Raw genomic sequence first — 14,916 nt, forward strand, 5'->3', positions numbered from 1 at the left:
GGATCACACTATTTCCCCCAGTTCCCCCTCCCCCCAAACAGGCGCCCCGACCGACCAGAGGAGGAGCTAGTGCAGGGATCAGGAAACATACCCACATCTGGCTTCCCACCCGCAGACACAGACAACTGTGTCTGCAGGTATGTCCGACCAAGCTGGCGGTAACACAGGGATTCAAACCGGCGATCCCCGTGTTGGTAGGCAATGGAATAGACCACCACGCTACCCCGACGCCCCCACACTTGGTTTTTAAATGTGGCAGACCCCACCCATCTGACACATAAGAAGGATAAAACAAAGATGGTTTTGAGTACTATTTGACCCTGGTTGGCACACAACACTGTAACTGAAGAGGAGAAAAAGAAAGACACTGGGAAACCAATTCAACCACAGAGTAACAGGAGATATAGTACCTACTAGGAATCACACACACACACAAACACTTCCTCTGGTCCACTCACAGTGACAGTGGCCAGCAGTCCCTCAGGCACATTGGCCACGATGATGCCAATGAGGAAGATGACGGCCTCAAGCCAGCTGTATCCGAGGATGATTGACAGGATGAAGAAGGTCACACCCAGGAAAACGGCCACGCCTGTGATTAGGTGGATGAAGTGCTCAATCTCTTTCGCGATAGGTGTCTTCAAAGAAGAAGAGGATTATGGGATGACTTTCACTAATATTAATTTATACCAGCTTATTCAAATGCAGAAGTCATAGTGTGCTGCCCACTGCTCGTGTTCCTGCTTGCAGACTCTTAATTCAGTAGATTAAATCAAATCATTGTTTTTAACATAGAGGACCATTACACTGGTTGTTTCACATGAGGAAAATGTGTATTGTCTGCTCGCTGCACTGTTTAATCTTATGTGAAGCGTTATTACAAATAAAGTATTCTGATTCTGATTGATTACAAGTCCTTATTCTAAGACCTTCTGCTTATTCCTGCACACAGTATATGATTGCATTATGACTGATGAAGTTTACTGTTTACTAATACTGCTGCACAGGCAATTTTAAGATAGCAGGGTCCCTGAATACAAACGCTAAAGACAAACGGTGTTTGTCACACACTACCCCATGAACATATTCATCTTCACTATTTTTGTTTTGTTGAAGAGATCAGAGCTTCACTCTCTTGCTCTGAGGCACACCGGTAGCGATGGTGGACGCTGTAGTGCATGTGATACCTTGCCAGTCTCCAGGCCTGAGGTGAGGGTAGCAATACGGCCCATCACTGTACGATCGCCGGTACACACCACAATACCGCGTGCCGTGCCTGGTCAGAGGAGAGAAAAGTCGTTCAAATCTGGGTTTCTTTGTCTGATAGGGTGTATTTTAGGACCTCTATGGATCAGAGGTGCATCCAAGCACTTCCCCTCAGTGCATCCTTCCAATAGAGAACTTGACCCTCGTCACACCGCCGATGATTATTTTGACAGAGGTTACAGAGAGAAAGACAGAAGCAGGGTTAGAAAGAAAGCAAGAGGGAGAGGAAAGAGCATAAACCTAGAAAGGGTGAGGGTGGATGATGCAAAGATATGATTAAAGGTTGATTTTTGGACAGAGAGAAGGACACAAGAACAGTTGGATGACGTATTCATTAGACAGATGATGATGGATGGAGTAACTGAAAGATGATTTGTTTATAAGAGAGACTGGATAGATGGATGGATGGATGAATCAAAGACGGCTAAGGAGTGTAGTATCTTAGCATTAACAACAATTTAATAACATGTCCACAAGGTGGGGCCATAGACCATTCTTTTCTCAGCTGACAAACAAGCAGCAGATATGAGAAGTGTTTGGCAGTGGTGCTGTGAGACTAAAGCAACGTATCTGTGCTGTTTATCCTCCAGATTCAATAACCACATTAATATCTGTTCAATAATAGACATTAATTCATGTCTATGTTAGCTGATATAACTATCCTGATAAGTGCATGGAGATATATATATGGTGTAGTACTCAATGGAAGATGTAATTATGCATTAGAAGCCACTGCCTGTCTCACTATGCCGGGTAGTGACTGTTGTAAGGCAGCAGTAGTGACATCATGTGTGTTTAATATGAAAATTTATTGTAAACAATCTTGTAATTAATATACCTTGCCCGAAGATTGTTAAGTTTTGAGTTAAATTTAATGGAAATGATGTATTTTTACAGCTACAATACAGATTAGGTAACTGTGGAAAATGTGGAGAAGTGATTTCACAATCCACTTCTTGTTTTGTTCACTTTTTTTCCTGGATAAGCATCTTGTGCCTACCAGCAAAAGCTATTATAAGGTCTTTTTGTTTGACAAGACCATTTGTGCACTGATCTATAAGAACACACACACACACACACACTCACACTGTATTGACACAAGCTAACAGGGCGATACAGAGATAGTGACATGATAATGACAGTATATAAAGGAAACATTTGAAGGTTTAAATACATGGAGTGTAAAAAGAGATACAGAGAAAACTAAAGAAAAACAGAAGGCAAACAAAGATTAGCGAGAGAGAGAGAGAGCAAGAGAGAGAGCAAGAGAGAGATTCTTTGCTATAGGAAATAAAAAAGAACAATGACAGTGGAGAGTATAGCAAACAGTGGCATGGCTAGGACTGTACTATTACTATGACAGTGTGAACTTATACTGTTACTTTCATGGTGTAGAACTGTTTCCATCGGCGTGTGGTCTTAACAACCATCATTGCTGTGTGGATTGTACAGTTTTCATGACAGTACTGACCGTACCACTGTGCTGGTGACATGACCACTGTCTAAATATATATGTCCATATGTGATGATGTATCTGGCTATGGATAGAGTGATAGTGTTGATGATTTGTGCAGTTGTGTTAATTAATGGCGATGACAATGGTAATGTCACCAATGATGTCAACAGAATTTATGCATGGCGACAGACAGGTTACTGGGGCAACCGTACCTTCCACACAGTTGGTGGAAAAGAAGGCGATGTTGCGAGTCTCCAGGGGGTTGTCATGGGTACAGTCAGGTGACCTGGTCTGAGGCTCTGATTCACCAGTCAGGGAGGAGTTGTCCACCTGGGCAGAACAGGAGGAAAGAATTAAGATAGGTGTGTGAGAAAGTGTGTGCAAAAGAGGAGCAAAGGGCGAGAGAGCATGAGAAAGAGTCCATATTTTTTTGTTTCTAATGTGTATTTCACATTTTCCTACTTCCTGTGACTACTAGCTAGTATTACTGTGTACCTCTGAGAATTTACTACAACAGTTTTTCTACAACTCCCAATACCACAACAACAACCAGTACTACTACCTCTGCTACTGCTATTCTCCTGATCTAAAATGCATGTGGGTTGACACAGGAGTATGTCTGCTGACTCTCTTGTAAGTCACTTTGGATAAAAGCATCTACTAAATGAGAAAATGTAAATGTACCACTGCCACAGAACAACGACTGCTATGATTGTGGCTCCTATGACAGAATAATAATAATCATAATGATAATATTATTACACGGTCTCAGCTGAAGTTTATTTCATTGTTAGCCACCGAGCAGAGCCACTGGAGTTAACTTCTAGCTGAGGGACAGCTTACAAGTATAATAGACATCATCGTCTCCTTGTGTAAATACATAAAAGCCTGTGGTGCCACCTCCTGTGGCTCACCTTGCAGCCATGAGAGGAGATGATGCGTAGGTCGGCGGGGATCCTGTCACCTCCCTTCACCTCCACCAGGTCTCCTGCCACCACCTCCTCAGCGTTTATCTGCATCTTTTCTCCCTCGCGGATCACAAGCGCTTGCTGTGGACATGAGGGAAAAGAGAAGGAGGGACACAGAGCACAAAAGCGAGACCGGAGAGAGTGAGGGGGGGATAGGAGGAACAGTCGACTTTAGTAATAACTTTATATTCAAGAGGTGTAGATGAACCTGAAAACGTGTTTGACGAGCATCAGAGGAAACAGGAAGTTGTCTAACTAGCCATTTATTTTAGGATTGTCAAGTCCTCCTAAACCTGAATCCTAAAAATACCCTCCAAAGACTGCCTGAGGATGCTATTTAAAGAGAGGTGAGAAATTAAGTAAAATAGGACCTCAAGGGAAATGTGCTTTTTTCAGATTATCTCATTCTAAATATATCAATTTCACACAAAAAGGAGTGACAGAACCCATCTGTCAACCAAACAGCTGTTCCACAAGTCTGATTTACAACAGTCAACAAGTTGTGTTTAATTCTTTCACCTACCATCTATCCATCTGTATTATAATACAATACAATACAATGTAATATAATATCAGCCATAACCAAATTATTGAACCAATATTATGTACACCATAAACCCAGACAAGATCAGAATTATCCAATCAATGAGTGTGAATATATAAAGACCTTCATCTTAGTGTCCTGGCCCAGTGGTCAGTCGGCCTTACCTGGGGTACCATGTTCTTAAAAGACTCCATGATCTTGGAGCTCTTGGCCTCCTGGAAGTAGGAGAAGCAACCTGTGATGATAACCACGGCTGACAGCACGATACCCAGGTACAACTACAAGGAAAGAGGGAAGAAGAGAGAGAACGATAGAGAAGAAAAACCATATAACTTTCATACTCAATCAGTTGATCAATCAATCAATCATTGATATAACCTTATTTATGTAAGTACATTCCAGCAGGCTCCAGCATCCTGCGACCCTGACAGCAAGATAAGCGGTTCAGATGATGGATGGATGGATGGATTTCATACATTACAATGTAATGCAATGTACATTACATTACGTAAAACTGCACAGATAAAAAGAAGGTAATGATAAAAGGAGAAAAATACAATAAAAAGAAAATAAACGTTCAAATGCTAGAGTTAAGAAAATATAAAAGAATGATAAAATGTAATAGCATGAACCAAATTGAATATGGCAGGCTTGAATTGAGTATCTTTCTAAAACTATACTGGATATGAGGAGAGGAGACAGGTAGATAAATAGACAAAAAGACAGACATGTACTGTTAAATCCTTTGTGTAATAACACATTTGAAATGAATGAGCAGAAGAGGTGGAAAATAAGACTTTCTGACACAAATCAATGGACTTTAGAGGTGTAAGAGAGTGTGAAGAGCTATTTTTGGAAGCTAAGGCTTATGAAAGAAAGAAACACGTTTTTGAAATAAAGACTGGCTTTAAGGCAATTACTTCCTGCCCATCTCGTTGACGGTTCAGACTGTTGTGACTCCATGTGTCTGGATCGACTTCAACTTGATGCGTCTGACAAGATCAATGTCTTGCCTGCTCCCCTCTCTTCACTGTTATGGTTCATTAACAGAAAACGCTGGCATAACAGAAAACGTGAAGTGGTCACTTGACCACAACCACTTGCTGCATCTCGGAGTGTTCATAACTACGATATCTGTATTTGTGTTTCAGAAAAGATCCCTTTCTTCAGTAACCCTCAGAAAGAGTGTTCTTCCACAAAGATCCTCTTCCCAGTTATCGATTATTTGGGATTCTTGGCGTCGCTGCTTTCACTAATGTGTGAACTCTCATCTAAATGTGTTTCCCTCCCACTGAGTCTGGTCCCGTGTCTGCACACACAATCTCAATCAGTCCGTTTCAACTCTTTGTGAAGACTCTAGTGTTATGTGAAGGCTCTAGCGTTATGTGAAGACTCTAGCGTTATGTGAAGACTCTAGCGTTATGTGAAGACTCTAGCGTTATGTGAAGACTCTAGCGTTATGTGAAGACTCTAGCGTTATGTGAAGACTCTAGCGTTATGTGAAGACTCTAGCGTTATGTGAAGACTAGCGTTATGTGAAGACTCTAGCATTATGTGAAGACTAGTGTTATGTGAAGACTAGTGTTATGTGAAGGCTCTAGCGTTATGTGAAGGCTCTAGCGTTACGTGAAGACCTGCGCGATGTGAAGACTCTAGTGTTATGTGAAGACTCTAGCGTTATGTGAAGACTCTAGCGTTATGTGAAGACTCTAGCGTTATGTGAAGACTCTAGCGTTATGTGAAGACAAGCGTTATGTGAAGACTAGTGTTATGTGAAGACTAGTGTTATGTGAAGGCTCTAGTGTTATGTGAGGACTCTAGCGTTATGTGAAGGCTCTAGCGTTACGTGAAGACCTGCGCGATGTGAAGACTCTAGTGTTATGTGAAGACTCTAGCGTTATGTGAAGACTCTAGCGTTATGTGAAGACTCTAGCGTTATGTGAAGACTCTAGCGTTATGTGAAGACTAGGGTTATGTGAGGGCTCTAGCGTTATGTGAAGACTAGCGTTATGTGAAGACTCTAGCGTTATGTGAAGACTAACATTATGTGAAGATTAGCGTTATGTGAGGACTAGTGTTATGTGAAGACTAGCGTTATGTGAAGACTAGTGTTATGTGAAGACTCTAGCATTATGTGAAGACTAGCGTTATGTGAAGACTAGTGTTATGTGAAGACTAGTGTTATGTGAAGACTAGAGTTATGTGAAGACTAGCGTTATGTGAAGGCTCTAGCATTATGTGAGGGCTCTAGCGTTATGTGAAGGCTCTAGCGTTATGTGAGGGCTCTAGCATTATGTGAGGGCTCTAGCATTATGTGAAGGCTCTAGCATTATGTGAAGACTAGCGTGACGTGAAGGCTCTAACGTTATGTGAAGACTCTAGCGTTATGTGAAGACTCTAGCGAAATATGAAGACTCTAGCGAAATATGAAGACTCTAGCGAAATATGAAGACTCTAGCGAAATATGAAGACTCTAGCGAAATGTGAAGACTCTAGCGAAATGTGAAGACTCTAGCGAAATGTGAAGACTCTAGCATTATGCGCCTGTCACTGTCTCTGTCATAGTTCTCCAGCCTGAGTTGAGCCCTACGGTCTGGATCCAAACTCTGTGTTGGCATGCTGTCTGTCTCATAGCAGTTTAGTCTTAGTCCCCCAGTGCTGCTCTCTGCTCTGATCCGGCACTAAATGGTATTGACCTGTAAATGCCCTCCTCTTGCCCTGCTATTATAATGCCAAGAGTTACCCGCCACTCCCTGTGGCATGCTCCATCCAGACACCGACACCATGCTATCTGTCATCGTAACGACGGGTCCGGCTGGTATGATTCGGCAAAACAGCTGACACGATGCTGTCCCTGACATGGAGCCCCCATGTCCCTCGAAAGTAATTCTGTCCTGACCCAGCAGAATACCGTCTATGAAGCCAGGTGGCATACCGGAGGACAGCTCACTGGCAGAAGGATGGCACAAACACAGTAACAAAACAACAAAATAAACAAACAAATTCAAAACAGTCCTATCTTTTCTTTGGTGACAACTTTGACTGTTTGTGAATGCCTAAAATGAGGCTAACTTTGAGTCACCGTCTGTCCAGCTGTCCATCTGTCTTTTTGGATCACTTAATCCTTTTTTCTTATTGGTGGAAGCCTGTCAGTCAGTCAGTTCATCTATCTCTCCATCTGTTTAGCTGTTGGTCAATCAGCCAGACTGTCAGTCTATCCATCCGTCTATCTATCTATCTATCTATCTATCTATCTATCTATCTATCTATCTATCTATCTATCTATCTATCTATCTATCTATCTATCTCTTCATGTATATATGTATGTATGTATATTATGTATGTATGTATTTATGTATCTATTCATCTATCCATCCATCCACTCACATTATCTCCAGCAGGCTCGTCCTCTGTGGCAGCCTGGATGGCATAGGCCAGGAAGCAGAGGATGGCACCGGTCCAGAGCAGGATGGAAAAGCCCCCAAAAAGCTGGCGGCAGAACTTGACCCACTCTGGGGTGGTGGGGGGAGGGGTGAGGGCATTGGGCCCATCCCTTGCCAGGTACTCAGCTGCCTTGGCATTGGTCAAACCCTGATAAGGGTGTGGAGTGATAGGGGAATATTTGAATAGGGGAGCAAAAGTGAAGGAAAATTGAGCAGTAATTGGAGAGACAGAATGAAGTAGGAAGTGATGATAAGGGAAGGGAAGGATGAAGGAAGGAAACAAGGAAGAAAGGAAGGAGGGAGGAAAGGAAAGGAAAGAGGGGGGGCAAAATGAGAAAAAAGAGGAAGTTTGTTGGGGAGAAGGGGAATAGCAGGGCAAATGAGGAGTAGAGACTGAGGCATTAACACCAATACATAACCATCGTTTTACCAAACAAAGCTATCAGCTCAAACATCAGCAAACATCACTTGAATATGTGTTTGAGAATATGTTTAAAGAGGAACAATTTACCTGGACAATATCAGTGTTGTATTTCCGGCAAACCTCCTCAACAGACATCTTATGTTCCGTCTACAGAGAAAAGACAATCAAGAAAAAACTCTCACAGTGTCCCACAAATAAATTCACAGCACAAGATAAAAATGAATTTATTAGATTAATTAGCACATTTAAAAATGATGTTTGTTAGAGTATAGAAAAGCCTTTGGTTAACAAAATAATAACTGACCAGATCTTCTGCATATCTTTATATTTCCTCCATATTATTTCATGTAACCAACATTTTGGGATTCGATGCTAAATTGGACTGAATTTGAAAAACTTATATATGAAACATCAATTACAACTGTCTGTTTCTCCCGAAATAAAGTATAAAAGGTAGAATTCAGGTTTTCTATTTTTCTCTTTATTAAAGAGATCCTCCCCCTTCGGCTTCTCTCAGTGGATCATTTTTTTCTGACACTCATGATATCATCAAACACTCATTTACTTACAGCTAATCAGATTAAATCAAACTATGAGGCCCCACCCACCCTTACCACCAATCCTTGTCTGTACTTGTCACACAAAGGCTCACTGTTCTTTAGATAACAGAGAAGTTTTGGATTGAGGTCTTAAAAAACACAATTTTAAGTCATTTACAAATAAAAACGTGAAGAATGTTTTCAGATGCAGCGTTCAACAGTTTTAGATGTGAAAAAGTTAAGTGTGGTTGCTGATTTCAGTCATGACTCCGCTGTTTAGCAAAGAGAACTTCTCCTTGGGTTTGACTGCTTCCCTCAGGCAGGAGGCAATCTCTCCACAGTAGAATTAAATCTCTCTGTCCTATTACCTCAAACCACAGCACTACATCTCATCTAAAGACCGAGATTAGATTACAGCTGGATTCAAGTTCCAGAAACACTGGAGAAATGCCAGCGAGTATAATGGCCCTATATTGGCTCTTAATGGGATTGGGGGATAAACTGATTCATTGTAAAATCGCAATACATAACAATTTCAACATCGCAGCATTCCCCTGAATCACAATGCTGAAGCACAATGAACACATGATGTGGAGAGGTTTGATATATTTTTTCACATCTCCGAATGTTAAATTTGAAGTGTTTGAATGCTTTACTCAGGAAAGTAAGAGAGGCTCTTTATCACTGTAATATCAAATCAGGGGGTGCTTGCCAATTCCCAGCTCTAGTTGCTATGTGGGATAAAGGCTGTTTTCTACTGATGAATACAGCCTGTTTGCAGCTGTCATTCGGTGTAACGGTACTGTTTCAAGCTCTTGTGCAGGGTGACCCCTCTGATGGCTGGACAGTTTCATGTAAGATAAACAAACATGGATTTGAGGCCCATAAGAGGTTGGATGATGGTTATATACCAGGCCATCAACAGAATCCGAAGCTCTTCTTCACAGTTCATTTTGCCCTGTGAAAAATTGTCGTTCAGCACTGATTAGGAGCCACATGTCTTCACACTTGTCAATTGACAAGTGATTCAACAGCAGCAGGGGTGGGTTGACCTTTAGTCTGTATGCCTGCTCTGATCACAGGAGACAGAAATATGGTTGCACGAAACAGAAAGTGGTGTACATACCAGTGGCACTTCCTTCTTGAGGTCATCAAGGTCCTTGCCTCCCTTCTTCTTGGGCGACTCCTTCTCATCCTTGTCCTGCGTGGTAGCCACGCGGTAGCTATCCGACCGTCCATACTGTAACACACATGCACACACACCACACGCACACGCAGGCAAGCACGCGCACACACGCACACACACACACACAGGAGCCAGAAATCACTGACAGGGCCTTGTTGACTTCTATAATGCAGTTAAATTCTTTAGCATTTCATTAACCCATTAAACCGTTGTGTTCCCTTTGCCACCACCCAGATAGTCTGAGACTAAGTAGTCTTTTATAGATGTTCTCTATAAGCGCTTTCTTTCAACTTTTCCATTACTGCATGGCGTCCATTCTTTTTTTATCCGTGCATTACACCAAGTACAATTCCCCGTTTGTGCAAATTTATTTGGTGAGCGATAAAACTTGAACTTGGCTTTGCAGTCTGTCAGCATCACGGACATCTGTCTGTCAGAATACAGTTGGCTGATTGTTCTTCATAGATGAGACGAAATATATTGTCTCCAAAACAGAGCTAATCCCCCCAAGGAGTCAAATATTTGAGATTCTAATGTCCGATCTGGCATCATTACATCAAACTCAGGCTGCTGCTGCTGTCGAGACTACAGACTCCGACTGTGTCTGAGTGAAAAACAGCTACAGGATACACATGGAGACATGGCGTGACTGCATCGATTGTGTTGTGTCTGCAACTCTGAGCATGCTCACGCAGTAGGATGGAGGAATTCACACTTCCACTCTCTATTGGCATCTCCCTACCCAGCATGCACCACAGACTCCAGACCGGTCTCTGCTTAAGACCGAAAATGTCATCTGGTGGCATATCCCAACTGTATATCTCTAAATGGGGGTAGGGAAACTGCACAGAGAGGTGGAGGCCGAAGCAGACTGCAAACACTTTAGTGCAGAATTCTCTTAGAAATTCCATAAACATTTTTTTTGATTATTTCTAAATCATCCTTTGTGTGGGATTCAATGCAACAGGATGTTTTCATTGCACTACTGTCTACACTACACTTTGAATCGGAACCAGAATCACAATTTGTTCTATTTACTAAGTAATTTGTCACACACCAGCAATTTGACTTAACGAGTGTGTCTTGTTAGGGCACTGGGACATCACACAACATTTAAAGTTACTTAAACACACGTACACAGATATCTATATATATATATATCTATCTATCCATCTATATATATATATATATATATATATGGTGTTCTCTGTATATCACACATTTGGATTTCACTGTACATTGATTTGGTGCAAGTAAGTAGTAGATTATGTGAATTATCTGATCAAATGTCCTAAAGACAACAGTGTGTATGTCCTCCTCCTCTTCATCAGTGAAGGAGTCGTCATTCTTCTTCATGTTGGTCTGGAGACTACAGCAAATACGACTTTATTTCCACTCAGTGGTACTCTGAAACGTATGTCGTATTTCTTAGGGTGGGAAAAAATAGTTTTGTGTAGACAAGAACGGATATTTTTAGGCTGACTACAGATTCTGTTCTTAGCCGTCTGATGATGACTGTCGGGAGGGGAGGAGGGGGAGGTATTTTGGGAAAGCACTTATCTGGATTAGTCTGAACCAGGAGGTCTCACACAGATTTGATGGCTGTGTGATGCCGTTTAACGACTGTTTGATGCTGCTCCTCAGTTAGCTCGCTCCTTGCTGGATGAGCAGTTGGCAGGATGGCGGCTGGTTGACGGCCAGCTGAACATTTCCTCCATGTTTGTGCGGCTTCCCTGTCGACCCACCGCCCAGACACATCTGTCATGTGTGGTTTCCAGATGTGTCTGTGTGTGCGCATGCTGAAAGTGTGGGTTCACACGGCTTCATATTTACATCTTCTTCCAAGTAGAGCTTTTTATGCGTGTGGGCACATGTAAGTGTGTGTGTGTGTGTGTGTGAGAGATTGTGTTTGTGTGCAGATTTTCTAAGCAGCTGATGTTTTTTCCTACGTTTCGGGTTTTTATTCCAGATATATGTGGGTGCATTGGGTGCATGTGTATGCACCCACGTAAAGTCATGTGTGCATGTCTGTTTTCATGGGCCTGTGTGTGTGTGTGTGTGTGTGTGTGTGTGTGTGTGAGATGCCATCTGTCAGGAGGTGCCGTGTTCCCGGGGGCAGTCTCGTCCAGCGAGGAGATTCTGCCAGGCCATGAGATTACAGCTGTTTACTACACTCAGATTAACCCACTGAACAATGGTAATCCTGCTCAATCACTGTCTTCTCTCTCTGTCTCTTGTCTCTCTCTCTCGCCGTCTCTCTGATCTTTCCCCCATTCTCTTACGTAGAGCACAGAAAACAAAAGCTCCAGTCTTTCATGTCCCTGAGCGGAAGCAGTGGAACAAAAGACCTGAAATCACTTGAGCCACGCAGCGACAACACAAGGACGCTTGACATCTGAAGACCTTTTTTCCCTATTCCATCCCTTTGTTTTCTCTCTCTCTCTTCTCGTCTTCTTCCACTTCCTCTTACCCAGGGAGGACAGAAGCTGGGACAGAAGCGTTAGAAATCAGGGAAAGGTTTCGGAGTGAACCTCAAGGATGATGGATCATTGAAAAGACTAATTCTTTATGCCCCCCCCCCGGTTAACCATTCACTTACTCACAGCTGTTTGTTTTTCCCCTAAAGAAAGTGGCGTCTCCACTGAATGGTTAGCACTGTAGAAACCCACTATCCATCACGGGAGAGATGTCTCTTATTCAGTATCCTACTACAAGGACAGGATGAGACAAACAACTCTCACTCAGGCAGCCTGCTCATCAATGCCACGAACTCAAACAGGCTGCCAATCCTAAAAGCACAACACCAAAATGAACGAAATGACCAACTCCAAAACACAAACACAGACTTGATGCAGTTTATGAATTTACACTTCACTGGGCCGGGCTTGTGTTGTGTTGTGGCAGCACAGTGGCGCAGTGGTTAGTGCAGTTGCCTCACAGCAAGAAGGTCCTGGGTTTGAGCCCCGGGGTAGTCCAACCTTGGAGGTCATCCCGGGTCGCCCTCTGTGTGGAGTTTGCATGTTCTCCCTGTGTCTGTGTGGGTTTCCTCCGGGTGCTCCGGTTTCCTCTCAGTCCAAAGACGTGTAGGTCAGGTGACTCAGCCGTACTAAATTGTCCCTAGGTATGAATGTGTGTGTGTGTGTGTCCTGTGATGGCCCGGCGGCCTGTCCAGGGTGTCTCCCTGCCTGCTGCCCAGTGACTGCTGGGATAGGCTCCAGCACCCCCGCGATCCTGCGAGCAGGATGAGCAGCTTGGATAACAGATGGATGGATGAATGGGCTTGTGTTGTAGGAAAGAATATTGCCCCTTAGTTACCAAGTGACCTTGCTGAACATCATGGAAAGTATGAATTCATTTACGGAGGATGTATATGCTATAGAATATACTATAGAATAGGTGTAAAGTGTATGTAATCCAACACAAGCTGCAATCCCATCATCCCCTGCCATGTCAGAGACTACAACTACAACTACCGCCTCTACCGCTCACAGCAGCACCAAGTGACGTAAAAGCATCTTCATTTTAATGTCTGTCTGGAACCGCTTGCTGGCTTTGTTCAACTTTCACCACAACGCTGTGAGACACCTCGCATCTCCATACATCACCCCACCACTGCCTTGCTAATAGGCATCTCTCCCATCTCTTGTCCTTCACCAACCCTCCTCCTCACTGCAGGCACTTGCATCTGTTCTAGAGCTTAACTTCAACAAGACGAGAAGGCTTTCTACTCAAGCACGCACGCAGGACCGTCCGTTCTTCATGCTAGCAATGAAAGTGATCTGTAGAGATGTAAGATGGGGCTACAGCGACTAACAGAAGCTGAAAACTGTCACGTAACAATATGGCTTCTATATACATACGAATCAAGAGTGTATGTTTGTATGTCTGCTTAAAACTCCAGAAATACTCATCGTAGAACAAAAAGAAAGGTATCTTTAGAATCAGCACTTTCCAGGGATTGCACAGTTCCAAAAATATTTCAAAAACCAAGTAAAAAAATTGATTTGCAAATTGAGTTTATTTTGCTCGCTCTAGTTGTTCTTCTTCTGTCTCCTTACGGCAGTCCCTCTCCGCCATCGATCGTCTCGCAGTGCCACTGAGTGGCAATGGAGTGCAGTGTCCACAAACAAAACATCTCCCCCATTACTCATGGAAATACTACTATGTCATTATGACTGAACCTAGCCTAAGCAGCTTTAAACATTTTCCATCTGGAGAAGCAAGCGAAAAAACCAAAAACAAAACGTGACCTCCAGATGGACCACATACAACTCTAAAACAAAAAACAAAAAAATGAAATTGAAACACTGGAGCACAATTTGGTGGGTTTGTAAAATGACAGGTTGGGCTTCTTACACTGTGAAATTGCAAGTTGGTGATGGGGGACATTTGATTGTTGATGTTTACCATTAACCAGCACAGACTTTTAAAGCGACTGGAGGAAATCTTTCTGCTCCATGTTTATCACACGGCCAGTTGTATGTAGCCGCCTCCACAACTAGTAGTGCAGAAAGGCTTTCTATCCTAGCGCCAAATAGTAAGACACTGAGGCACTCCAGCCCTGAGCGACTAATACACACATTGGCGAAGACACTTGATGAATGGATTGAAAATTATGACATTTGATAATATTCGTTAAAAAGATTCGTTTATTCGACATTCATTTATCACGTGTATCATATCATAAATTATCCTATATTTCATCATTGATTATATCGTAAAGATCAGATCGTGTTGGTTGTTTTGGTGAGAACATTTTCCCCGGGCAAGGCCGGGTACCTTGGCGGCGGTGGCAGCGGATTTGCAGCGGTTAATGACATCGTGTTGGTTGGAACATTTTCCCTGGGCAACACCAGGCACCTCTGCTAGTTTTACATGATTATGAACTAGATTACAAGGTGTACTTATAAAGGCGCCAAGTTCATACAGAGGTTAGAGAGTTCAGGAGAACAAGTCAAATCCTGGTATTCATGGCCATGGAAAATGTGTGAGGTGCTGCTCCACTGCTCTTTCTATTCCACATGTGTAGCAGTAGGTAGCTTGTATGAAACATGCATGAGCACAGTATGCAAAATTTGTGAAAAACAGAA

At 42.8% G+C, this 14,916-nt stretch overlaps 1 protein-coding gene across 1 annotated transcript in view; it reads right to left on the reverse strand.

Annotated features, from left to right (window-relative positions):
- Positions 1-14,916, reverse strand: part of LOC130132831 (sodium/potassium-transporting ATPase subunit alpha-3-like) — a 59,518-nt gene that overhangs the window by 29,689 nt on the left and 14,913 nt on the right. The window contains exons 5-12 of the mRNA XM_056301855.1: positions 9,767-9,880; positions 8,189-8,248; positions 7,622-7,825; positions 4,399-4,512; positions 3,637-3,771; positions 2,935-3,052; positions 1,188-1,276; positions 459-638 (exon numbers count right to left, since the gene is read on the reverse strand). Of these exons, the coding sequence (XP_056157830.1) occupies positions 459-638; positions 1,188-1,276; positions 2,935-3,052; positions 3,637-3,771; positions 4,399-4,512; positions 7,622-7,825; positions 8,189-8,248; positions 9,767-9,880 (1,014 nt within the window). The remainder of the gene's footprint in view (positions 1-458; positions 639-1,187; positions 1,277-2,934; positions 3,053-3,636; positions 3,772-4,398; positions 4,513-7,621; positions 7,826-8,188; positions 8,249-9,766; positions 9,881-14,916) is intronic.

Source organism: Lampris incognitus, unplaced genomic scaffold, assembly GCF_029633865.1.
Source record: "Lampris incognitus isolate fLamInc1 unplaced genomic scaffold, fLamInc1.hap2 scaffold_180, whole genome shotgun sequence".
Classification (NCBI taxonomy): domain Eukaryota; kingdom Metazoa; phylum Chordata; class Actinopteri; order Lampriformes; family Lampridae; genus Lampris; species Lampris incognitus.